This window comes from Mercenaria mercenaria, chromosome 14 (assembly GCF_021730395.1).
Source record: "Mercenaria mercenaria strain notata chromosome 14, MADL_Memer_1, whole genome shotgun sequence".
In the NCBI taxonomy this organism is placed as follows: Eukaryota; Metazoa; Mollusca; class Bivalvia; order Venerida; family Veneridae; genus Mercenaria; species Mercenaria mercenaria.
In genome coordinates, this window is record NC_069374.1 from 31459303 (window position 1) to 31486597 (window position 27295).

At 37.0% G+C, this 27295-nt stretch overlaps 1 protein-coding gene across 2 annotated transcripts; it reads right to left on the minus strand.

Annotated features, from left to right (window-relative positions):
- Window positions 1-283: 283 nt before the first annotated feature.
- LOC123527169 (long-chain-fatty-acid--CoA ligase-like) lies at window positions 284-14118 on the minus strand. 2 transcript variants are annotated; one of them, XM_053523167.1, is made up of 4 exons: window positions 7779-7926; window positions 6177-7388; window positions 3673-4813; window positions 284-3270 (listed from the first exon to the last, which is right to left on the minus strand). In XM_053523167.1, the coding sequence occupies exons 3-4, from the start codon at window positions 4787-4789 to the stop codon at window positions 2702-2704; spliced, it is 1686 nt and encodes a 561-aa protein (XP_053379142.1). In that variant the 5' UTR covers window positions 4790-4813; window positions 6177-7388; window positions 7779-7926; the 3' UTR covers window positions 284-2701. The 2 variants fall into 2 exon arrangements, 1 of the variants encoding a protein (XP_053379142.1); XR_008367035.1 differs by lacking the exons at window positions 284-3270; window positions 3673-4813 and adding exons at window positions 10533-11657; window positions 13933-14118 and having other exon boundaries at window positions 5822-7388; window positions 7779-8499.
- Window positions 14119-27295: the final 13177 nt, after the last annotated feature.

The following is a 27295-nucleotide window of genomic DNA, read 5'->3' on the forward strand; positions in this document are numbered from 1 at the left end:
GTCAGGGTATAGATTTTATTGTAACTTTTTTATTACTGGTGGTAGAGAAAAAAATCGAGACCACTTTTCTGTGGTACAACATGCAGGTTACATCCAATGTTTAGGTGTATTTTGACCTAATAGTATCTTTACCTGGTAACAGGAAGGTCTAATCAGTTGTTCCAGCTGGTAAAGAGTTTCTTGTGGACTTATATTATATAGATTTTTTTTTAAGATTAATTTCCCTTTGTTGTTACTATAAATAACTTATATGATAACATTTTTATAATCAGCAAAAAAATTCAATATGAAAACAACTGCGGGTTTTTATATGTGCACATTTTAATCCAAGTGTGTTGTTATAACATACTGTATTTATATAGTACAATATTGTTTATACATCATTGACAGATATCAGTTCATTATGTTATACTGCAGTAGATAAAATTAGGTGCTTTCCAGTAGGGGACTTTGTATTGCATGGCAATACTTCATTCACTTGTTTTCTTGGCTATACATTTGTGTTTCGTTAATTTTTCCTTTTTTTTCCGAAATGTCTTATTCATACATGCATAGGGGTACAATGTGACATGTAAGTGCAAGTCTTCTACGATGCATATCCCAGAAACGATAGCACAAAACATGACCGTTGATTACCCCTCATGTACATGAAGGATTATACTTTGAAATATTATGACAATCACAGATAGTTAATTCAAGATGTTTTTAAAAAATGAAGGAAAAAAACCCACATATTTTTTGTCCCAAGGTGCCCCAGTCTCCCCTACTTAGATTTAACGCCGCCATGTTCGGAGAGGTCGTATTGTCGTGTACGACAGTATGTGTAGAACTGTTCAGTTGTTACATTTGTGCGAGAGAGGAGAAAAACAAATGGACCAGACCACCTGTCAAACGTTTTATCAAAACACGTAGCAGGACGTATTTCAGTATGAGCGTCATACAGACCAGAAATCAGACGAAGCCTTGAGGCAGGTAATACATTTAAACTAGATGCCCACGGGCAACATGTCGAGACCGCCTGCTGTCAAAAGAACTGGGAGTTGCTCATGGCACTCTAAGTCCACACAAAAATCCTTACCAGTAGAGATACGTCATAATACACCTCAAAATTGGACGTAACATGCATGTTGTACCACAGAAAAGTGGTCTTGAGTTTGATAAAAAAAATTACAATATTAGCTATTTATAGTAACAAGAAAGGGAAGTAATTCTAGGTTCTTGCGCATGACACTCCGTCTCTTGATGATGAACAATTGTGCCAAGTTACATCGAAATCCCTCTATGCATGAAAAAGAAATGCTCCGGACAAAGTCATTGTTGTATCTGAACTTTGACCTCTAAATGTGACTTTGACCTTAGACCTAGGGACCTGTTTCTTGCGCATGACACTCCGTCTCATAATGTGAACATTCATGCAAAGTTACATCAAAATCCCACCATGCTGTAAGAATAAATGCCCCGGACAAACTCATTCTTCATATTGACCTTTGACCTCCAACTGTGACCTTGACGTTTGAGGAACATAGGATTTGCGCATGACACTCCTTCTCATTGAGGTTAACATTAATGCCAAATATAAACAATTAAGATTGGTTCATGCATGTCAAAGTTATGGTCCAGACAAAATCGGACGGACGAACGGACGCACGCACGTACATACACCGAACCGCCAAAAGTGGCGACTAAGTCGAGCTCACCGCAAGCGGGCTCGACAAAAATAATATGTAACAGAATCATGTTTTTAAAGTGGAATTATACGCATTTTTTTTCAAGTAAAAATCCAGCTGAAATAGATGTGTGTAAAAAGGGTGGAGGAAATTATAGCTTTTAACCCAATATACCAAACCCTTCCTGTTACCAGTACGAAATTATAACTTTCCAAATATGACGTTTCGTATTTTGACTGGGGCAGTCCTTTTAAGAAAAGTCAAACTGCACGCAGGAGTTGCTTCCCTTCAACTTCAGAAATCTCTACCTATAGGAGATCATTGCGTAGACAAAACAAACAAAAATTTAATAATGACTTTTTGGGGTAACATGCATAGGACTTCTGTTTACGGTTAACTGCGTTGAGTTTGATCAGTCAGGCTGAATTCTTTGGATTCGTCTTTTATTTTTAATGTTCCAGGAATTGAATTTGGCAATGACAGTTATGATCAACTTCAATTCGATGACCTCTGCCATTATGCTACCCGTGCATAATACGGAGCACACGGAACGGAAATACCATATGTTTCACTAATGCAACAACCTTTGAAGTTTGATAAAATTGTTTGATAAAATTCGGAATGTTATTCTAAGAAGAAAGTATCATTTTCAAAATTTCAATTAGCCAAATATCTGAATCTACATAAAAAAATTTACTCCGCCATGACGAAACAAACATGTTAATGTACAATTTATTCGGTGTTTGAAAAAAGTCAAGAGATATATACGTTCTGGGGAACTCGCGGCTTCAAAATAGGTGCAAATTTTAATGAGCCGCGTCAGGAGAAAACCAACATAGTGCGTTTGCGACCAGCATGGATCAAAGCCTATTGCAATTAGAGAAACCGTTAGCGAACAACATGGATTCTGACCAGACTGCGCGGATGGACAGGCTGGTCTGGATCCATACTGGTCGCAAACGCACTATGTTGGTTATCTCATGGTGCGGCTAAAATGTATTTTCTCATTCATTATAATGGCAATATACAAATCATCACAGAATGCCGAATCGCGTAATTGCTACACTTGTTACTGTCCGCCTGTCAATTTTCCCGGTAGAAGTTAAAGGCAGATGGTCTAGCACCATTACATACCGCGGCTTGCTGCTAATGCCTTTAACTGAAATGTCAGAAATAAATTGGTCATCGCAGAACTTTTGAACATTGCTATCAGTGATCAGGTGACCTTCTTTTGGAACTACGCATGCGCAAACTACTTGGCCAAGACGCTCATCGGGGACGCCTACGGCAATAACATGGGCAGCATTTGGCATCCTTTTAAGTATGTTTTCGATAGCCCATGGAAAGAAATCATAACCACTTGATGATATTACTTCTTTCATCCGCCCTTCAACAACGTAATTGCCATCTTCGCGCATACGGCCATAATCGCTGGTGTGAAACCAGCCTTGATTGTCTACAACTTCCGCAAACATTTCGGGCATCTTCCGGTAACCATCAAACCGCCAGGTTACTCGTGTGCATATTTCACCTTGATGGTCAATGGGCACTGTTTTGCCTGAAGAGTCTACGATTTTCATTTCAACTCCATTTAAAGGTTTACCTGTAGGAAGTATATAACATGCAACACATTATAGCGATTAAATGGCTATTTCTTCGTGTACAAACAGAAATTCTATTTCCATAATTAGGGATTTATTTAGCCTCAACTTTTGGTAGATATTTTAGGCCATTTTTCCTTGCAATCCTGATATACTAGTATTTTGTAATATTAAATATGAGGTCTTCAAATAGTAAGTTATTTCTACATCATGTACGTGTTTTGTTAAGACACTTATGACTGGAAGCCTCGAGAAGAGGAAGATACCTTACGTGGTAAACACATTTGAAAGACTGGATAATAGAAAGGTTTAGTTCAACAGATAGACTAAGACATACACTTGAATGCAAATTTGAAATACTTAACTGAAAAATAAGAAAACGCAACAATATCTTAAGGGCCTACCTATAATGCCATCTTCGTAATCCTCAATATCATCAGATGCAAACAAAGAAACACCTCCAGCCTCCGTCGTGCCGTAAAAGGAGCAGATTCTCCTGCTGAACACCCCTTTCAGTCCTGTGATATTTTGTTTTGAAAGTCTCTCTCCGCCCCATATTTGTGTTGTAACAGATTTGAATTTACTTTTCAAATCGAGCCTTGATTTAAGATCTGCGTTCATGTAAGCTGGAAGATATATTACATCGCACTGCTCCTTCTCAATGACATCGCACAGGAAGTTGACATGTCGACCGGAAACGGAAATGCGCGGATCGACACAGATGCGCGTTGCACCCTCGGTAAGGTACGTTCTTGGGTAGCCGAATATCCAGCTGAACGATCTTTCATTGAAGAATCTGCTATGATTTGTTATACCAAATCCCTTGTTTGCTTGTTTTGTCCAGTTAAACAAACTGTAATGTGTAATGGTAACCTCCTTTGGCTGTCCCGTGGAACCGGATGTACAAAAATACAACAATATATCTTCTGGGAGCACAACAGGAAGTTCTATTTTCTCCGACAATGGCATGCTGTTCAACAATTCCAGTGCTATTCTGCCTTTGTAAGAGGAATCGGCTCTTCCGTTGAAAATAATAGATTTCAAAGATGGGGCATCTTCTGGTGACTTGTGTCCAGAAGGACATAACGTATTCATAATAAGCCAGTTTGCATCGCCTTCATTTGCATCAATAAACATAAATTCTCCTTCCATATGTCTAATAGTTGCTATTATATCGCTGCCGTCCTTCACATTTGACGATAAGAAAAATGGTATACCCCCTGCCATCACAACAGCCATGTTGCAAATCAACATTTCTAATGAGTTGTTCATGTGGAAAGCAACTTTGTTTCCTTTTTCTAGACCGAGATGCACAAGTCTCTTTGCAAGATGTACTGTCTTGTCTAAAACTTCCTTCCTTGTCAATGCTTGCCTCTTCTCTTCGTTGCTGTAGAAAACGAACGCTTCTCGTGCAGGATCTTCTTCTGCAAGCATGCGCAGTCGATCCGGAAGCGACTGATATATGAACGGTTCGTTCATTGGACAAGAACTGTAACTTAGTTTCGGGACTGAAGATGTCATTTTGTCGATTTTATTTCGAAGAAACTGGGAAGAAAAAAAAGAAAACATGAAACAGATTATAAATTAAAAGTAATACTAGTATGTATAATCCCTTAAATATGCAGAATTTTTTTTTGGCACAAATGAGATGCTGGTACCGCTATATTTGTATTGTTATAACTCCTGAAACATATCGGGTCTGGCGTTTTAAAATGCCGAATCTCTATACTTTGGCTAAGTTTAAATAAAAAAATTGTCGTATAAGAAACTGAATTACAGCTTTTTTCAGTTTCATCCATAATCTGCAAGATAAGACAGAATATTGACTAGACTATTCGTGTACCATTGACAATATTTAAACGGCTATATAAATTGTTCTTTGTTGTCCGATTTTAATAATTGTTCCGTCGGTTCTGATCATTTCACCGGTAGAATGATTGTCAAATATTGCATAGTCCCTTCTTTAAAAAAAAATAATATTGGTTCTAAAATGTGAAGTTAGGGAAATTATTTATATTTTGTAAATTATCGTCCTGTTGCCCTGTCGTTATGGCACAGGGCGAAAGAACGAAACGATAAAGATTATAAAATGTCTTTTCGGCCGGGGGCGGAAGAACGATAATTTGCAGTTTGTTGCTTCGTTGCCCCGTTCTGTCGCCGTCATAAACCACAGTTTTTGGAGCGACGCTTCGGTGTGTCTTGATTTGTGTGTTATCTGCGTGTTATTTATTATTTCGAAATTCCTGCCAACCAACTCGAACTTTCGACTTTTAAAATATCTCGAAATTTCTACATACTGCCTCGAATTTCGAATTATCTAAACTTGCCTCATCTGAAAGTCTGTCCGTCAGCCAAAGTTCAAAAATATGTATGTTTGTTTACGTTTGTAATGGCTTATTTTTCTTTAACACCTGAGAGAGAAACTCGTACTATTGACTCTTAGGTCGTCTGCATTATGATACTAATTAGTACTATTCGGTTGCTAGGTCATGCGTGTTTACACTTTTTTAAACTTAACTTTCTCTACTTACAAAATGATCTTTCTACTTTCTGATTACGTTTTGTTTTAGGCTGAGTTCACGTTTTTCTTATACTAGAAACTTTAAATGATGGAAGCCGGAGTTAAGGTTGCAAAACGTAATCTTTAATGTTTCCAAACATGATGTTTACAAAAACGAACTGTATAGTACTTGTTATAACCAAGTTGAAATTTCGAGTATGTAAACAGCACACACTTGGTACTTTGTGCTCTTTAGTTACAAATTACTTCAACCTAAAAATAGATTACTTCAAAACAAATGATGAACTTTACAAATGATGGTACAAAACAAATATAATGATAACAGATTTTTTTTTTCAGTTTTAAAGAATACACAGTAAATATGTTATAAACTGAAAATATACTTACGTGAGTAAATTATTCACGCACGAATTGATATCAATGCATAGTATATCACTATAAAAAGTTAAGTAAAGTTTATTATCATTGACACATTTCATATGCCCTACATAATTTTGTTTAATAGTACACTTAAACATATGGGTGAACATGAAAGTAGTTTAGCTTATCTATACATGAATCTCTGTCACATCCCGCGACTATGGAACGCCGTTCAAATACATAAATAAGAAAGGACGCATATATCCTTGCAAGGACTATCTAAAATAATCAATTTTACTGTGAGAAAATATTGAATTTTCCTCACAACACAGAAAGCATATTTGGTTACTTAAATTTAAAGTGGAATTATACGCATTTTTCAAGTAAAAATCCAGCTGAAATAGATATGTGTGTAAAAAGGGTGGAGGAAATTATAGCTTTTAACCCGATATACCAAACTCTTCCTGTTACCAGTACGAAATAATAACATTCCATATATGACTTTTCTTATTTTGACTGGGGCAGTCCTTTAAAGAAAAGTCAAACTGCACGCAGGAGTTGCTTCCCTTCAACTTCCGAAATCTCTACCTATAGGTAAGGGAGATCATTGCGTAGAAGATTGAAGAAAAGAACTATTATTTTATTAGTCCGATTTCTTTATTTCTAAAACATAAACTTCAAATACTTATGCGACATTGTCATTAATTTAACACATTTAAATGCACAGCAAACGCAAATTGCTTTTATAAAACATTCACCAAAAACACACTATGTACAGTAAGGTGCGCATAATGTCACTTTAAATTGTTTCTTATTAACATAAATGTATCATACTGAGTACAACGTTACAACGACACTGTATTTCTACACTGATTAATATTTCTGTGGTATTAAATTAGCATAAAATTAAGGTGGCTGATTAAGGACATTCATATGGTTGTCGCGTTGGCCAGAGCGCAGTTCATGTTGCACATTTTGTTGTGTCGTCCCGACGTGCGCGACAACCGGCCACCATAACGGAATTTTGAAAGTTTTCATTGTCGAAGACGAAGTGAAATGTTTCATCGTATTTGCATTGGCGTGCGCACCGATAATAAATGTGTTATATAGAGGGGCACGCGCCAACGCAACGAAATCTTTGTTAAAGGCGCGCACACCAACGCAAAACTGTCCCGTTTTATGTTTCGTTACGACGCACTGTTAGTTTCACACACCAAAACGACATACAAAACTTTTATTCTAACACGATCCGATTCATTTTCCTATTAAACAAAGAAGACTGGAAACAGTGAATTATTATACGACAATTCACTGTTCTGACGTCACAGTATTACGTCATAGCGTTAAACGGCATATAGCGGCGCGCTTGAAAAGAAACCAGTTGAAAACGGGCAAATATTTAATAAATGCCGTCAAGGATGTACTTTAAAGTCCTTGGTAACGTGTTAGAATCGAAATAATATATCTCATTTAGTGATTTGCTCTTGAATAAATCATTGTTTGTCGTTCAGATGCGTATTATTATATCACTCGGGCTACGCCCTCGTGATACAATTCCTTCGCATCTGAACTCCAAACAATGATTTATTCAACGACAAATCACTGGATGAGATATATTATTTCTTAAACATTCCGTTATGGTGTGTTGGCGCGCGCGCCAAGACGACACAACGGAATGTGTTATAAAAGCCGCGCACACGACAATGCGACATAACGAAATGACCTAAATCAGACACCATACAGAATAAATGTTTTCACATGAGAGTTATTAACAGAAACTGGTGTTACAGTCCAAGAGCTTCCTTTGCATGCAGTCCGATAGTCCTCCTATCGATTTTCCCTGACGATGTCAGAGGCACCTTATCTAGAATGATGTGGTATCTGGGCTTCACACTAACCCCAAAGATAGCAGATTCTTCAAGAAATGTTTCATCACAGTACCTTTTGATATCAGACTCTGTGATGGAAACACCTTGTTTAGGAAGTACGCATGCGCATACAACTTGGCCCAACCTAGTATCCGGTACACCGACAGCAAATACGTTTTCCGCTCCTTGCATATTTTTCAGAGCTCTTTCAATAGCCCAAGGAAAATACTTGGTAGTTCCGGTAGAAATTACTTCACGTTTTCTTCCATGAATTACACAGTTTCCGTCATCGCGCAAATGCGCAATGTCACCGGTATGGAACCAGGCCTGGTTGTCGACTGTTGCCCTGAACAAGTCCTCCATGTTTCGGTAACCAGCAAACATCCACGGGCATCTGAGGCAGAGTTCACCCTGGGTACCCGTAGGAACAACTGCACCTGCTTCGTCAATTACTTTCATTTCCACACCAGGAAGAGGTTTACCTGTAAGACAATACGTCAAAGATGAATTACTTTAGTTATGGATTGCCTCGCCAAAAAAAACTGATAAATACGTTTATGGCATACAGACACTAAATAGCCTGAGCATCTATGAAAAAATGGTAGTCGCATAATGGCGGATTCAAATAGTTCTCAGTTTCGCATAATGGCGGATTCAAATAGTTCTCAGTTTTTTTTGCTGTAAGAAGGATTTTCCTTGAAATCATTGCTATATATTGGTTGAAATCATATTGCATGCCTATACTTGACATACTGGTAGCATTTGCATGTTGAAAAAAGACTCCAAACTGATTTAACATGTGAAATTTATTCATACACCCCTACCCTAAATTGTGATTGTCATTTCAGTGTAAAAATTACGGTGTGTCCGTTTGACCAGAAATATTTTTCTTGCATCAAACATGACCCCTACTTTTCTTTGGATATTTTTACAGTATTAATGTTGATCTACAAGAAAATGTAAGCTAAAGAAATTTAAAATGGGTCTAGGTGTGTATTGCAGCATTGTGAAAACTTGTCATTTTATATAGAATATATAGTGGTGGCTATTTAGTGTGTTATAACCTATTATGAGTTCTTTGCTTCATCTTCTTCACACTCCGTTGACTACTCAGAAGATTCTACATACGCATTTTGGAAACTGTACACACTATATGAAGAGACTGGTATCAGCGTATGTATACGGCATGGGTAAAGAGACACAGACTTTGTATATTCTAAGTCAATCTAGTGAAAAATGGGTAAAGTTTGACTGAACCCTAGTGCAGATAGATCTATTTACGTACAGCACTTGAATGACAAGCTGGTCATGGTTCCAACCCAGTATGGGTAATCTCAACAGGGCTGGGTACCAAAGCAGAACAGTGTCCTGTTTTAATTAGAAAACTACTCTAGAATTTTAGAACACTCTTCTTGGAAAACTGGAATATGTATGTTATACTATAATAACGGTTCATTATAGAACCCTAGAATCTAGAAAGGAAATATTGAAGTTTGAAAGAATATATCTGCCTTTGTTTGTTTTTTTGTTTTGTTTTGGGTTTAACGCCGTTTTTCAACAGTATTTCAGTCATATAACGGCGGGCAGTTAACCTAACCAGTGTTCCTGGATTCTGTACCAGTACAAACCTGTTCTCCGCAAGTAACTGCCAACTTCTCCACATGAATCAGAGGTGGAGGACTAATGATTTCAGACACAATGTCGTTTATCAAATAGTCACGGAGAACATACGCCCCGCCCGAGGATCGAACTCACGACCCTGCGATCCGTAGACCGACGCTCTACCTACTGAGCTAAGCGGGCGGGCTCTCTGCCTTTGTAAAAAGATATGTGCTTGAAGGTTGTCCAGTTACTTGTAACGAAAGCAAGTTATAGCCGTGCTTGTACAGGTCATTAGATCTAAGGTGCATATAAGATCATGCATTATCTAAGGCAAAGGCTGGCAATTAATAAAACAATCGGCCTTTCGGGCTTCCTGACAGAGCAAAGCGAAATTATTGAAATGTCTGCATAAATAGTATATGCATACTGAACGTGTTGTTATTTTTTATTGCTCTTGCATTGGCGTAAGAGCGATCGCAATGTTGGGAGGCTGGGGGCGCGCAATGGGGGACTGGTCAGCTAAATCTATCTGTATTTTCCCTAAATTGTTTTGACAACAAAAATATTCTTCCCCCTTTTGGACAATACACATCACACAGAATTCTTATCGGTACATCTAAATGCTTCATCTACTGTTATTTCTGACAAAAATCAATTTTAGCCCCCCGCTCCCCCCACCCTCCCTACATCTACTCCTACGCCTATGCCTTGCATCTTAATTCATAATGTCCAAAAATGGCTGATGTCTTCCGAAGAAGCTTCACTGGATTTCTTTTAGGAAAATGTATTATCGTTCTTATATATCCACTGTGAATTTAGTAAATTCTGGCCGGAAATAAAATTCGTGTATTAGTCTATGAGAAATCCGTTGTGTGAATTTAAATTTAGCACGTAACTTTGTAACTAGACCTACCTGCCATTCCATCTTCAAATTCACCGCCACCGGTATCAGTAGATGCAAACGCAGCCCCACTCTCTGTAGTTCCGTAGTATGTCATCGTACAATTACAAAAGTGATTCTTCACGGCTTGGTAGGTAGCTTTTTGTACTCTTTCCCCTGACAAAAATATCGTTTTCACATTGCTGAAATTCGCTGAAATGTCGGGATTCTTCAACATATCAACGGCCAAGTATCCCGGTAGAAAGACGATGTCACACCGTTCATTTTTGATAATGTTACCAAGGAATTCGGAGTGTTTTCCTGCAATACTCAACTTTGTATTTACGAAAACGCGTGTTGTACCCTCTGTTAGATATGTGCGCGGAAACCCAAGAACCCAACTAAATGTACGATCACAGAAAAATACGCTCTTTTCCGTGATATTCAGTGCAATATCAGAAGCCTTTGTCCAGTTTAATATCCCAAAATGTGTGTATATAACTTCTTTTGGTTTACCGGTTGAGCCGGACGTGCAGAAATACGCCAAAGTATCTTCGGGTTGTAGAGTGGGAAGTTTGGTATTGGCGTCTGCGTTTTCCCCTTGAAAGGAAGCAAGTCTCTTTCTGGTATTGGTTTCTTCTTCAATCCTTCCGTTACAAATCACCACCTTAAGACTTGGTGCTGTCTTTGATTGAATCTCACCCGTTGGCCAAATAATTTCGAGCATTTTCCAGTTTTCATCACCGACATTTGTGTCAATAAATAGAAACTGCGCCTCAAAGTTATTGACGAATTCTACCAAGTCACTTCCGTCTTTCAAATTAGTTGAAACATAAAAAGGAATGCCTCCCGCCATGATCACACCTAGGGTCGTAACTAACATTTCAAAAGAATTGCTCATACAAATAGCGACCGATGATCCTTTTTTCATGCCTGCCTTTATAAAATTCTTGGCAGCATTTGTAGAGTGGTCCAGAAGTTGTTTTCTGGTGAGACTGGTTCTTTGCTTGTTTGAATCGTAAAAGACAAAAGCTTCTCTGTCTGGATCAACAGCCGCTAGGTGGCGCAGCCTGTCTGGAACAGTCTGGTACATGTAAGGTGATGTATTAGGAGAGCACGCGTAACTCAACTGCATCTTGTCTGTCATAGTTATGCCCCCTGTGAAAAGGAAAAAAAATATATGATTCGAAAAGAAAGAAAATAATGCTCACAATAAAAGAGCATGCATAAGAAGTATTCTGTTGAAAGAACTAAATAATAGACCTCTGTCCAACTGACAATACATGACAAACTTATTAGATGTCTAAGCAGGTCGCAATCTCATCCATCATATAAAGTTCGCTACAATCACGCATGCGCGATATGATCGGCCTAGAGGCATACAATTAACCAATTCCACTGTCGCAGACCGGCTTTTGATTTCTAAATGAAATTCAGACGAAAAGTGTTCAACAAAAAATTTTATAATCGGTCTAAATGATGTAAAATTCTGACTGAATAGAGGTGATATAATATTTGATGTGAGCTGATTTGCATAAAAGTAATATTTTGTCACAAAATGTCTAGATTAAAATTTATAAATAAAAACTAAAATGTTTTTATTAAATTTTCAGATCCATGTAGCAGTTATTTGTAAATATAAATTTAAAACACATAAATGACACAACATGTATACAGTACACATTTTAGACCTTATGTGTGTGTTGGATAACTTCCACCTAAATAAAGACCACCCCACTATTTAGACAACTTTTTGAAGGAACAGTTAGTTGTCTTATTAGCGGGGTTCTACAGTATACTGTATGTTTTACATAAATATCTGCAAAGACGTAGCGTTGGACGTTAGCGTTTTAAGAAATTATCAGCCGAACAATACTACTGGAGGCAGCTTGACTCGGGCGAAACATAAAGGTCTGCCACAGTGTAGTAAATTTTGGCAACTTTCTTTGTTTTAATGTAAATTGGTAAAATTTAGCTGGATTAGCGAAAGACTCCGAGTACGAATCCGGGTATAATTTTAGCCGTGGACGGTAGATCTTTCTGACAAGAACCACTAGTATCCCATAACTTATATAAGCCTCTGTTCGTTTTAAAATCGCGTAAAATTTGTGTCAAGTAGGATTCTTGATACGCCCGATTTCTTCCCATCTGGATATGTGCCCGTCTGCTTTGTTTTCTTACAAATACTGACAATAGCCTAGCTGCACTCTGTGCACTGACCCACTGAAGTATGTCATTCTACCACATTAACAATGGATTTGCGTTGTTGTATTCTATATAGTTATTAAATATCTAAGAAGACAGGTAAAAAATCTTTACATCAGTATTGTTCGGATTGGAATTAAAATGTTAACGTTGACAAAACAAACATTGTAGTATTTAAAAGTGGCGTCAAACTTACTGCCATATAAACATGTACTGTTTTCGTGCACAGTAATACACAATTAGCAAAATATTAGGGCATAACGAATCTTCCCTTGTTAAAAAGATTTATCTCTATTGGTATTAACTGTATTTCAGTTTAAAATATATGGAGTCAACATTTGGATACTGAGATCCATTTCCTATCAAACAAAGATTTTAATGTATTCTCTTTTTTACAAGCTGACAAATATTTGTTCATTTTTCTTCCTACAAGTGCACATGTAAAATCCATATTTTTCAATCAAGGTGTCATTGAAATTGCATATTTTGTTGGCTATAAACGTGCTACTATTAAATGAAAATAGTATGTCTACCACTCGGATCAATTGTCAGTTGTACATGTTGCATGTCAAGTATTAATTAAAGTTGTTTTATAATGAAAAAATATCATTTTCGTCAAATCATGTAATCTTAAACTGGTCCACTATCCCTCTCTCCCCATCACTACCAGCCCCCGCAGGCACACTAAGAATGTATATGCGACGGTCTGGATAGGCATGTCACTGGAACCACTATTAAATTAATGGGCGCACCTGCTTCCCTCCTCCATCCGTAAAAATGCCGATACGCCTATCCTATATGCCTATGGAACTGAAAAAGATTAAAATTTCTACCGCATGTACCGGTCCGCTCGTAAATTAACGGTTGCAATGCAAGAAATTTTCAGATGTCTTCACCTCTATAGTAGGCTACTGTTTATGCCATAGGGAGTAAACAGAGCAAAACAGTCATGTTAAACTGTCCCCTCATACATATTATATATCATGCAAACCCCACTTAAAGTACCCAAAATCTACGCCCCCACCCTCTCGTCTAAAAATCGTGGAACCACCCCTGGCTATGTTAATGTCCAACATAGGACAGTAGCAGCGTTCCATATAGGAAAAGATAATTGAAAAAATAAACTGGTATGTTCTGATTATAACACAAGACTGAATGACTGTCTTGAGTTTGTCACTATTGAAACCGAAAGTAGAATCTACATGTATAAAAAACGTATAATACTTACACAGGTATTCTTCTAATCCGTATGTTATCTTCTGTACACTATCAAACCTAGGTTAAACAGATCCTACATACAAGAGAGAATCTAGGTGCGAATTTACACGAATCTTGTTATTTCGATATTTGAATGTACAGTATTTAAACCTAACCCTGACCTCAGTTAGTAAATTGCACACGCATATGCACTGTCAGGGGCGTACCTGGATGATTTTGAACTGTACACAAGAAATAGCATAGCCGCGATGTTGCGAGTGCGGAGTAGGTGAGGCCGGTCCGAGCGGCAGGTTGGGAATGTGGGCCTCCATTCGGAATTGTTAAAAATTAGTCGGCAAGAGATTGTTCTCCTGCTGTATTTCAACGTTAATTTATTTTGTTTATCACATTTATATTACATTTTACAAATATGATAATCTAAAAATCAATATTAACATGAAAACCCCGGGCATTAAAGAAACCACTTGATTGACGTCGGCGTAGGCGTTGCCTGGTTAAGTTTTATGTTTAGGTGGGCCAGTGGTCTGGTGGTAACACGCATGACTGCCAATCCAGAGGTCCGGGGTTCGAATCCTGGTCCAGGAACTGGAAATTTCTGAGATGCTCTTGAGTGTCTCCCACCTGACTAAGAGGCCTGTACTGGTTCTTCCCAGGAACGACGGCTCCGCGTGTATCGGTGCTATACAACGGGCGCGTTAAAAAACCAGACTGTCTATTCGCAAAGTCTTTAAGAGCTAGGCTAAGTTAGCCGGACAGACTTGTATCTCTCTCTGTTCTATCCGTCTGTTCTGGGGGCTTTATCTCACTCTGTCCCTCTGGTCAGATCGCTCTATGTCTGTACTAGTAGAGGATGATTTTCGCGCCCTGTGTGGCTGCGTTTGCTATATGTAAAGCGCCTTTGAACGTGTTTATCATGAAAAGGGCGCTATATAAATCTGGTATTATAATAGTAATAATATTAATAATAATAATTTAGGTCAGCTTTTCTCATAAACTATCAAAACTATTGCTTTAAAACTTGCAACACCATGAACACTTGTTCACACCATGAACACTTGTTCACCATCAATAGTACAGCAAGGAACATAACTCCATCCTGCTTTTTGCAAGAATTATGGCCCATTTTGTACTTAGAAAATATCATAAAAACACACGGGTAGGACAACATTTCTATTGCTTTTTGCAAGAATTATGGCCCCTTTTGGACTTAGAAAATCATGGGTAGGACAATATTTCTATTATACAGAGACAAAAAAATATCAGATGAGCTTCTGCACCCACAAGGCGGTGCTCTTGTTAAATGGTACGGTCATCCCTCACAAGGGCTTAAGGCTGACTAGGTTACTAACCGAGATTCTTTCCGTGAAGGCTAATAATGAAAATAATAGATTTCCTGGTAAAGTTTTGCGTTTAGGTCAACTTTTCTCCTTAACGGTCAAAGCTGTTGTTTTAAAACTTGAAGCAGTTATTTGCCAATAAAAGCTGACGCTCCACAGCAAGTACCGTAACTCTACATTGCTTTTTGCAAAGAATTATTGCCCCTTTTGGACCTATAAAATCAGATTTCTTGGTTAAATTTTGTGTTTAGATCAGCTTTTCTCCTAAACTTGAAGCAGTTATTTGCCAATAAAAGCTGACGCTCCACTGCAAGTACCGTAACTCTACATTGCTTTTTGCAAAGAATTATTGCCCCTTTTGGACCTATAAAATCAGATTTCTTGGTTAAATTTTGTGTTTAGGTCAGCTTTTCTCATAAACTATCAAAACTATTGCTTTAAAACTTGCATCACTTGTTCACCATAAAAAACTGACTCTGTACAGCAAGAAACATAACTCAGCCCTGCTTTTTGCAAGAAGTATGGCCCATTTTGTACTTAGAAAATATCATAAAAACACAAGGGTAGGACAATATTTCTATTATAAAGAGACAGAAAAATCAGATGAGCGTCTGCACCCGCATGGCGGTGCTCTTGTTTGTTTTCTTAACTTATTTATAGTCCCCACGGGTACCCAATATGGGCGATACCTCCAGAAAAGCCCACCCGCTTAGCTCAGTAGGGAGAGTGTTGGTCTACGGATCGCGGGGTCGCGAGTTCGATACTCGGTTGGGGCGTATGTTCTCCGTTACGATATGATAAAAGACATTGTGTCTGAAATCATTCGTCCTCCACCTCTGATAATTCATGTGGGGAAGTTGGCAGTAACTTGCGGAGAACAGGTTTGTACTGGTACAGAATCCAGGAACACTGGTTAGGTTAACTGCCCGCCGTTACATAACTGAAATACCGTTGAAAAATGACGTTAAACCCAAAACAAACAAACAAACAAACCTCCAGAAAACTGTTGGTAATGTTAGTAGGAGGATAGTGCAAAATACAGAAGACGCTCCAATTCCAGAAGCTTCCTGCCAGGTGTAAAGCACCCATACACGGGACTCTTATCCCAGTGTTAGTAATTTTTTAGTTTGAAGAGCGGGGGCTCGAACTAACGACCCCTGGTGTCGTAGTCAGAAAGTGTTACCACTGGACTACTGCGTCCGCTCTCCTCTGAGTGGTAAATATCACTGACTTCAAATCATTTGCCACTCACTGTTGTGGATACGACACTTCGCTGGGAGTGTAGAATTCTTCATGTAAGGAAGCCGATGGTTGGTTCTACCCGGGTGCCCGTCCCCGTACCTTAAATAATTACGGGTGAGATACCTTGGGTCTTCATACACTACCGAAAAGTTAAAATATAATTGTGTCGGGATACAGGAATTGAAAGAATAAAACTAGTTTTAAAAAAGACTTGAATATATAACTATATTTATTATACAGTCCAGCTTGCCCGAGTGAACACGTCTCTCAAGAGGCCGTTTTTTCAGTAAGCATTTATCAAATTAAATTGGTCTGGCGCGGCTTTCCCGATAATTTGAAAAATACTGCAATGCCATTGGACAAAAAATAATTTCAAACAATAAAGTTGTATTAAGGTAGTGGACCCGTTATTCTGCAATGTTTAAAAAAAATGCATAAACTTGATACAGTCTTAAAGTAAACAACGCAGTGTGTTGAGTTTACCGTGTCGTTGTTGTTACAAAATTTTGTATAATTTGTGTTATTTCCTCAAACTCAACCAGATACAAATTTCAAAGCGATAACCACTGCACAAAACGCTCGCAGAGAATTCATTATGCCAATAATTTTAATAAAAGAAACCTCAAAGTATTGGTTAACAATTATAAAACACATAATAAAACCGTACATTACATTTTTTTCTGGGGAGCCTCAAGTAAAAGGATTTAAACGGACAGAAATTTAGCTCCAACACTGAAAAATTATGGCCGAGTCCTGTGAGACTATTTAAAATTTTGCTTTCTACATTCAAAAATAACCATGGGTGTGTGTGGTTGTGGTGGGGGGGGGGGGGGGGGGGAGAGAGAGAGTAAAACCAACCTACATTTCTTCCACAATATGTGAACTAAAGAGTAAAGGCAAAATAAAGAACTTTTACCGCATGTAACTAGATGTCTAACCCAGCACCCTTCTGTATTAGAGGTAAAATTCACTTGAAACAGCAAGAAATGAATTATCAAATGAAAAATTTCGGTTTTTGTACATTAGATCAATAATAAATATTGCAAAAAAAAGTTTAACTTTCTAGAAACAAAAAAGAAATTAAAGAAAAAAAGTTTGGTCCTAGTAGGGCTTGAGAAAAATTAGTCAAATAGGTTTATGGATAGGAACTGCATACTCTTCAACAAGGAGGTACACTAGTACGGGTCCATTACCTTAAAGTGGCATTATGCGCATCTTACTGCATATAGTGTGTTTTGGGTGAATGTTTTATAAAAAAGCAATTTTCCGTGGTTGTGCATTTAAATGTGTTAGATTAACGATAATGCCGCATAAGTATTTGAAGTTGATGCTTTAGAAATAAAGAAATTGGACTGATAAAATAATGTTGTTTTTTTTTCTTCAGTCTTCTACGCATTGATCTCCCTTGCCTATAGGTAGAGATTTCTGAAGTTGAAGGGAGGCAACTCCTGCATGCAGTGTGACGTTTCTTAAAAAGACTGCCCCAGTCAAAATAAGAACAGTCATATTTGAAAAGTTATAATTTCTTACTGGTAACAGGAAGAATTTGGTTTATTGGGTTAAAAGCTATAATTTCCTTCACCCTTTTTACACGCACATCTTTTTCAGCTGGATATTTACTTACTTGAAACGTGTGTGTGAATTCCATTTTAAGAGACCACATTTTTCCTTTCCTTGGTTGGTCTCTTATTGCAAGTTGTACTGCACACAATATCTGCGTTAGAAAGTGCTTAGATCTGGCCCCGTGTTCACAAAACATTTTCAGTCTCAGCTGAGTTTGATAACGAAACTTCATTTGTCATTTATATCTAAACAGCATGTTTAAAATTAGATTTGAAGTTAATAACTATTTTCAAGTGACTATTTAGTACTGATGGTCAGTCTCATTTGGAATTTAACCATGAAGTTTAAGTAAAACTGATATTAAAATTTCCAACTCAAACTCAGCTGAGATCGAAAAATGTTTTGTGAACACGGGGCCTGAACATCATACACTACATCAAACTTTCTTTTTGAAATACTGCTATATATTTGATTTTCTTACAGTACTAATGGTTTATCACTTATTACACAGAAACCTCACTAAAAAGAAGAATATGAAATACTGAGACGTTAGGATTTTACGTATGTGTGGCCATATTGTGTACTCACATACATCAACAGCCATTTTGACGACTACGTCAAGAAAAGTTTATTTTCTTTTGAGCACATGTTATTCCAAAAGGTTTTCAAGTCACCACTCCGGTATGGTTTCTGTGGTTGAAACGTCTGCGTGCACGTTTTGACAAGCCAAACTTTGGTATTTTGATCAACTTTTTTTTCATTGATAATGTCACAGATTACTATATGAGTGTATCTCAGTCTGTTTAACGTTCATTTTTCAGCGTTATGATATTCATGATAAAAATATAACTATCTATAAAGTCCGGATGGGGTGTGTAATATATATCGTCATTGTAATATATATGTATTAATTTATTGAGATGGCTTATTGACACACAAACAGAACAAGACCCGAAGGATGGTTTATATATTTAATATGTGTGTTGCATCCAAAGTATAAACTCACACTCTCTCTATAGAAATATGTATATATCTTACATACAGAAACAATAATGGAATATGATATCATAGGCGGAGCTTAATCTATCTTGTAGACTTGCTTACTACATCCTCCTTTACCTTTAGATTAGAACTCATCAATAATCAGAATACATAATTTGTTTAAAATAATCAAAGTTCAAATATATACTCAAAACATGAAAATTCTGTTCTAATGAAATAAGCTAGTTAGCAAGTCTATTATCATAAATTTCTCCTCTTTTTTTCAGCAAAGTTCATTAACCCTTGTTATCAACATAATCAGTTTATAGAGCATCTGCTTTAGCTAAGTACTTTTACAATGTCACTGTAAATTGAAATATCCTGGGAAAGTCCTCGGAATGTTCCGTCGTTATCTAACAGTTTCGTGTTTTATCTCAAAACCCTAAAATGAGTACAGTCAACTGTTATTTTTATCAAAATTATAAATTAAGTTTTGAGTTCTACCGCCCAAGAATTAATTATAATGTAATTGTGAAACAGACAAGTAATAATTCCCAAGAGTAACATAATATTTTCACACACTGATCATTTGTCCAAAGAATAATAAATCCAGCAAGCGAATATAAAATGACTACACTGCTATGGTAGCAAATAGGGCATTATTATGGCCCACACAACACTTAGGTGACTAATCCTGTGCACTGAAACATGTGAAATTATGTCACTGATTAATCCAATCATTCATTGACAAAACGTCTAGGCGGTCGTCGTTTTCTTTTGCGACCTTTGACGTGGTGCAAATACAGTATCTGCAGGTTTCGTCTGCGCCGGCTCATGACCACCTTGAACTACCCTGAACTTTGACACGTCTCGTGTAATTTCCTTTCCTCTGTGCTTGATTGTTAGCATTGAACCTTTCCTAGCAATGACAATGCCAGGTGTAGGGTCAAACATTGTCTCAAATTTGTTACGTTGTTCTCGTTTTAGTAACACACGGTCTCCAATTTTCAATGCACTTGGCTGTGCTCTTCTGTTCTTGTCCGCATAAAGTTTGTTTTTCGATTTTGACAGACTGTCCCTGTCGCGAACATCTGTGTCTTGCTTTTCAAATGTCATTGATGGTAATTTCGTTTTTACTTTCCGATTGTACATTAATTCACTTGGAGCTTTTTGTGTTGAAGATTGTGGCGAATTGCGAAAATTCATTAGATATCTATTCAACGCTCTCTTATAATCTTGACCTGATGCTATTGCGGTTTTAATTGATTTTTGCAATGGTGCCATGAATCGCTCGACTATTGCATTTCCTTGTGGGTGCAATGGAGTAATTCGTTTAGTTTAAATCCCGACTTATCAGCATATTCTCTGAAAGTACGACTCTGAAATGGAGGTCCATTGTCCGTTCTCAATACGTCTGGATATCCAAATATCGAAAATATTGATTCCAAACGCGGTATGACAGTTTCTGCGGATGTTGACCTGACTCTCTCAACTATTGGAAAACGACTATAATCGCATATTACCACTAATAACAGGTACCCGTCCGGGAATGGTCCGCAGAAGTCACAACTGACTTCAAAAACACATCTCGTGGCAGAGGTGTTGGTTTTATCGGATCTGGAGTACATCCTGGTGATGCAGCTTGGCACACAATGCATGATTTGCATGCTTCTTCAACCACTTTATCCATATGCGGGAACCAACAATATTCCCGAAGTAATCCTTTGCACTTTGATTGGCCTTGATGACCCTCGTGCGAAAGTAACACTGTTTGTTTTTGCAAAGTTTCTGGTATACAAAGCTGTGTACCCCGTAACAACACATATCCTTCATCGGTATATGCAACTGCAAGTTCTTGATTCTTGTTTAAATTTTCGTATAAACGAAAACTTTCATCGGATTGGCATTTCTGATTTTTCCAGTCATTTGTTTCTATTGCATTCTTGACACAACTTAATACACAGTCTGATTTAGTAGCTTTTGCTACGTCTGATAGCTTCAATGCATCTGGCAAAGTGTTATCAGTGATAAAACTGATATATTGTTCGGCTACTGTGTTGGTCGCGTGTCTCGCGTGCGGATGTCTGGAAAGATAATCTGAGATCATTAGACTACCTGGTCTATAAATCGTCTGGAAATCATACGTTAACAACTTCAAACGCCAACGTTCTAATCTTGGTGACTGTATATTCTTTACGTTGTTGAAAATTGATTGAAGTGCAGCGTGATCCGTTATCAATTTGAATTGCTTGCCGAATAAGTACAAATGAAAATGTTGAATCATGATAACAGCACTTAAAGCTTCTCTCTCTGTTTGCGAATAGCGCGCTTGTACTGAATTGTAAGCTTTGCTTCCATACGACACTATTTTTCCTTTCTGAATAAGTATTCCTGAACAGCCTACTGGGCTGCCGTCTACCCAGAGTTCAGTTTCTTTCCTCGGGTCAAAATACGTCATGACTTTGTCACTAGTCAATGCCTCTTTTAGTGAAGTGAACGATTTTTCCTGATCGTCATTCCATTCGAATTTTACATCCTGATGTGTAAGTCGTCGTAATGGTTCCGTTAGGACTGAATAGCCATCTATGAACTTAGACAAATAGTTTGTGAGACCAAGAAATGAACGGATTTCGGATACAGATTTTGGTCTGTCCATGTTTTTTACTGCATCTACCTTGTCAGGATCAGGTGAAATTCCCGATTCCGAAAACACGTATCCGTAGAATTTGATTTTTGATTGTCCAAACGAACATTTTTTCTTGTTCAATGTCAGGTTCCGTTCTTGAAGACGCTGAAGTAATGCTCGCAGATTGATATCATGTTCTTCACGCGTTTTGCCGTAGCATACGATATCGTCAGCAATGTTTAACACGCCTGTTAGACCCTGAAGTGCTTGACGAAGCTCATTTTGGAACAGAATCGGTGCTGCTGACACTCCAAAATTTAAACGTTTATATCGAAAAAGTCCAACATGTGTCTGAAACGTTGTCATTGCACGTGATGACTCATCCAGTTCAATTTGATGGAATGCTTTGTACAGATCGAGACGTGAAAACACTTTTGCGCCGTTCAACGTTAAGATTATATCATCCACCGTCGGACTAACATTTTTCTCTGTTTTAATTGCGGTGTTGGCTTTCCTCATATCTATGCACACCCTTACTTCTCTCGGTGAATTTGGTTTTGGGGCAGCTACCAGGTTCGATACCCATGGTGTTGGTACACCTTCCACTTTTTCAATAACATCCATATCCTCCAAACTTTTAAGTTCCTGCTCAACTTGCTCACGAACATGAAATGGCACTCTCCTAGGAGGCTGAGCTACTGGCACAACACTTTCATCAATGTGAAACTTAACTTTTCTGTTTTTCAGACATCCTAACCCAGTGAAAACTTGCGAGTATTCTTCGGTAAGTCCTTCATATTCGTCTTTGGTTTGAACAGATTGTATCTGCGGTAAAATCCCAAGCTCTACTGACAGCTCATAACTAATCAATGAGTCTTTATTACCCGTAACGATATGGAAATCTCTGGTCACGAATTTTGAGTCCGACTCAACAAGCAAAGAACATTTACCTTGGAATGGCAGTGGAGACTTCTGTCCAAATGCGAACGCTTTCGTGGTCGCTTTCTTGATTTCCGGTGACTTTTTCATTTTCTTAAGGACAATTTCACTGACAATATTGATCGATGACCCGCTATCAACCAAAACATTCACATCTACACCATTTAATTTTATTCTTTTCTTTGGCACTTTCTTTCTATCTAACATGAATCCAAATAGCACATCACATTCATCTGAATTGCAATCCGTCGCGTATTCCTCTGTTAAAATTTCTAAATCCGGTTGTTCATCCTCGATCAATGTCACCTGCTTCTTACGTTTTCTACAAACAGATATATAATGGTTCTTCTTGTGGCAATAATTACATTCTGCTCCAAGCGCGGGGCAACGTGATATATGTGGGTATTTTCCTCCACAGTTCCGACATTTCTTGCTAGTTTGTTGAGGACTGATTCGCCTTCCCGACGACAAGCCTGCTTGCGGTAAACCTTGATATGAACTAGAACGTTGTTGCGAACGTTGTGGTACGAATCCCTTTGATTTCCGACTAAAATGTGGATTGCTTTTTACACGCACTACCTGCTGACTACTAGTGTCCTTTGACATACTTGTTGCTTGAGTCTTCGAAATTTCCATTGTTCTCATCATTGTAAGTAAGTCATTAAGTGATTTTTCTGAATCTTGCAAACATCGCATTCTCATTTTTTGCGAAATAACACCCTGTATGATTTGGCTTTTAATTTCTGATTCAGTGTCCGAAAATTCACAGTTTTTAGCTTTTTGTCGTAATCTAGTCACATATTGGTCAATCGTTTCACCGTGCAACTGTTTAATATTCCTGAATTCGAAAATTTCAAACTGAGTGTTTTTTCTAGGTTTGAAGTAGTTTGTAAGTCCAGCTTTTGTTTCATCGTAATTTTCACTCTCTCCATGTAGATTTAACGTATCATAAATGTCATATACATCATCTCCAGCATAGTGCAGTAACAGTGCCTTTTTCCTTTTCCTTGTATTTATACCTAGCCCAACAAATAAATTCTCCAGTTTATCTACATATTTGTCCCACCGAACACCTAGGGAATTTTCGTCAGCGTAAACATCAAATTTGGGAAACGCAGGTAAATTTTCCATTGTCATAAAATCACTTAATCCTCAGTTTAAAATAATCCGATCCTCGTCGCCATTGTAATATATATCGTCATTGTAATATATATGTATTAATTTATTGAGATGGCTTATTGACACACAAACAGAACAAGACCCGAAGGATGGTTTATATATTTAATATGTGTGTTGCATCCAAAGTATAAACTCACACTCTCTCTATAGAAATATGTATATATCTTACATACAGAAACAATAATGGAATATGATATCATAGGCGGAGCTTAATCTATCTTGTAGACTTGCTTACTACAGGGTGGGGGGCGGATTTGCCTTAATTTAATTTAGCAATTAGAAGTATTTACAGCTGGAGCACACAGACAGACAGAGGTTACAGTGACTACCTTTTCGCGAGATATAAGTAAAGTTGTCATTATTAAAGCGGCCATTCAAAACGAGCCAAATTTCGATTCATTTAAGAATTCTATGAAATCTTGACCATGCTGATTAATTCATTGTATTCAAATTCCATTAGATTTCCGTTCGATCTTTGTATTATTTAATTTTTAAATACGACTCATTTCGTATTTGACCCAGGGCCCAATTGTACGAAACTTTAACCTGCTGTTAAACTAACTGCCTATTAAATTTTGATTCAAAATATTAGTCTTTGTGGGAAACATTAGTGTGATGTTTCTATTTTACTGTAAAGATTTTAAAGTGTTCCTAATTTTTAACCCAGAATTCCTTTTTTTACTACATCTTCTAAGATGTCGAAATATAACTCTAAAAGTTAATCGGCCGTTAGCTTAATCGCCTGTTAAAGTTTCAAACAATTGGGCCTAGGTCGCATCCAAAGGATCAGATTCAATAGCCACGATAAAAAGACATGAAGCATTCGGACACTAGTATCAGACATGTACGTCATGAAATCTAAATTACAGCCTTCCCACAATCTGTCCAATTTCATTGTTGTAATCAGTTGTTCTGCTCGCCACCCGATGGAATGCGCATGCGCAATGAAAAATGTTTAATTTGAGATCGGATGCACTGTTACTGCCGCCGGACATACAGTATTACTGTTTACCTGTCATAGCAGTAATAAAACTGTATAATTTGTACACTCCATCTGTTCAAACTATTAAACAAATAGTACGAAAGTGACATGTTTCTTTGACGGCAACATAACTGGAACAATTGTTATTTCATTTAGAATAAAACTTTGACAGGTTTATTTTTATTTACTAGTCTGTGCAGTTTCAGTTGGGTTGGCCGTTTGTATAAGTACGTAAGTAAATAAGTAAGTAAGTAAATTGTTTATTATAGTGACTCGTGTATACATAAATTCCAAATGCATAATATAAATACATCAAAAGACACCCGGCCCATTGGACCTATAAGTCATTTTATTGCTTAATTCAACGTAAGTTGTGAACAATACTGAAAAGCGAAACTTGAGTGAGATCGAATGTACTCCTCAATATATAAATTGAACGCTGATAAAAAAGGATAAAAACATATTACATGTATTGTGTATAAATAATTGCAGAGTATTTCTTATTTACTTATCATAAAGCAAACTTCTTCTTAACATATATGCTTTAACTAGAAATTTTATAACTTTGTTCTGATAATTGTTAATAAGGAAAATTAGTTTTTCACTATCTGTCATGTTGTTATACATGTATATGCATCATTCGAAGTAATATCACTAAATATCACTGATCTTGTATTGTTATAAACAGGACAACGATTAAAAAATGTATTAATATATATCAAGCTTTTTACTGTTATACCATATCTCTAAAGTAAGACATTTTTGCACGTCTTGATACTTATATTTACCCCCATAGATATATCAACGCTGTTCTAACAAGGTGTTAATTTCAGCAAACGCTTTCCCCGATTATCAAGAAAAGTCTTAACCTTTACAGACTGCTGGCAACAAGTGATTCTGCCTTTGCGACCAGTAAAGACCAAGATCAGCCTGTTCATATAGCTCACACACGTTTGTCATTCATTCATTCATGTGACGCTAGCTAGACCAGACGTTGCAGTCCAGGGAAAATGCCCGGGGAAAGCAAAAATACTATAAAATATCTGCCCTTCTCACACCAAGGTTCTAATTATGTTCTTACCTGGGGCATATAGTTGCTAGCAATTAACTTGATTATAAAGTCAGCACCACTGCGACTATACTAATTAATCTTATCTTATGTTATCATATTGTTTGTACAGATACATGATGCTGCCTTTCATTCTGTGTATGTATCATCAGTGATATCTGGAACAACTGATACGTATTAGACCTTCCTGGTGAAATGAGAAAAAAAGTAGACTTTACATTAAAAACATGATTAAATATTTTAGGTATTAATTTTGACATTGAAAGCATATTTTTAAAATTATTGCAAAGTGACAAGATTATAAGAATCTTTCACTTATTACTAGTTAAAGGTGCGGATGGAAATATCTGGCTTTCGGGTAACTGTTTTGCGGTAACTCGGCATAGCCTCATAACCACCCAAACAGTTACGCTCGAGCCATTCATTTCCATAACAAAAAGCTGAGAAATGTTTGATAATTCATGGGTTTGCTGAAATGTACATAAACTACAAATACATACAAGAACGAGTGTGTATATATGCATTTAGATATCTAGACTTGCCTAGGTCTTTAAAGGGACTGGACTCCAGATTTTCTGAATAGGAGCTTTCATTTATAAATTCTATTCACAGTATACTTTAAATACTGCAATTGTCTTAATGAAATTCTTAATAGAAAAACACTTGTTAAAAGAAGAATAACATATCATTTTCATAAATATGTGTCACGATTTATATGAAATTCATACTTTTCAAGTTTTCATTCTTTAGAATAAGTCTTTTCTTCATCTATGCATTAACCAATATTTAACAATTGTTTTATACTAAAATATCTTAGTAAACCACTTCTATTGTAGATAAAACTTTGTTTCAATCTAAAACTCATTGTTATTCTTTGTTATTATCATACTTTAAAAATGGAAAATAAAATTGTTTTTAAAAAGAAAAATGTTTCTCTACATTTTCTTATCTATATAAAACAAAGAATTCTTCATTGCAAACTCATATAAAGTTTTACTCGTAGCTTATATTATACTATCAGGTACTGAGAATAGTCGAGCACGTTGTCCATTGGCAGCTCTTGTTATTTTATTCTGTATTTTATGTGTATTTTAACTCCAGGTATTTTATTAACATTGTGTTAATAGTTTTAAATTGACTGATAGGTTTTAACTATGCATTGTCTCTTGTAGCTCTGTATAGAGCGGCTGTGTACTTTTTATTTGTTAAATAATTGTCTATGTTATATGTATATGATGTATACAGATGAGACGTAAATAAAAGAATAATATATATATAAAAGAAATTTATTTTCCTTATCATAAGCAATCTACAGATCATTATCTACATGCTAATGATCATGCTGATTTCTCTCTGCCATAGAGTGAGGTGCATGTAGTCATAATTATCTATTAATGATGCATGCCCTTTAGGATACCACGCTCAAAAATAGCGATATTTCGGGCAAATTCCGTA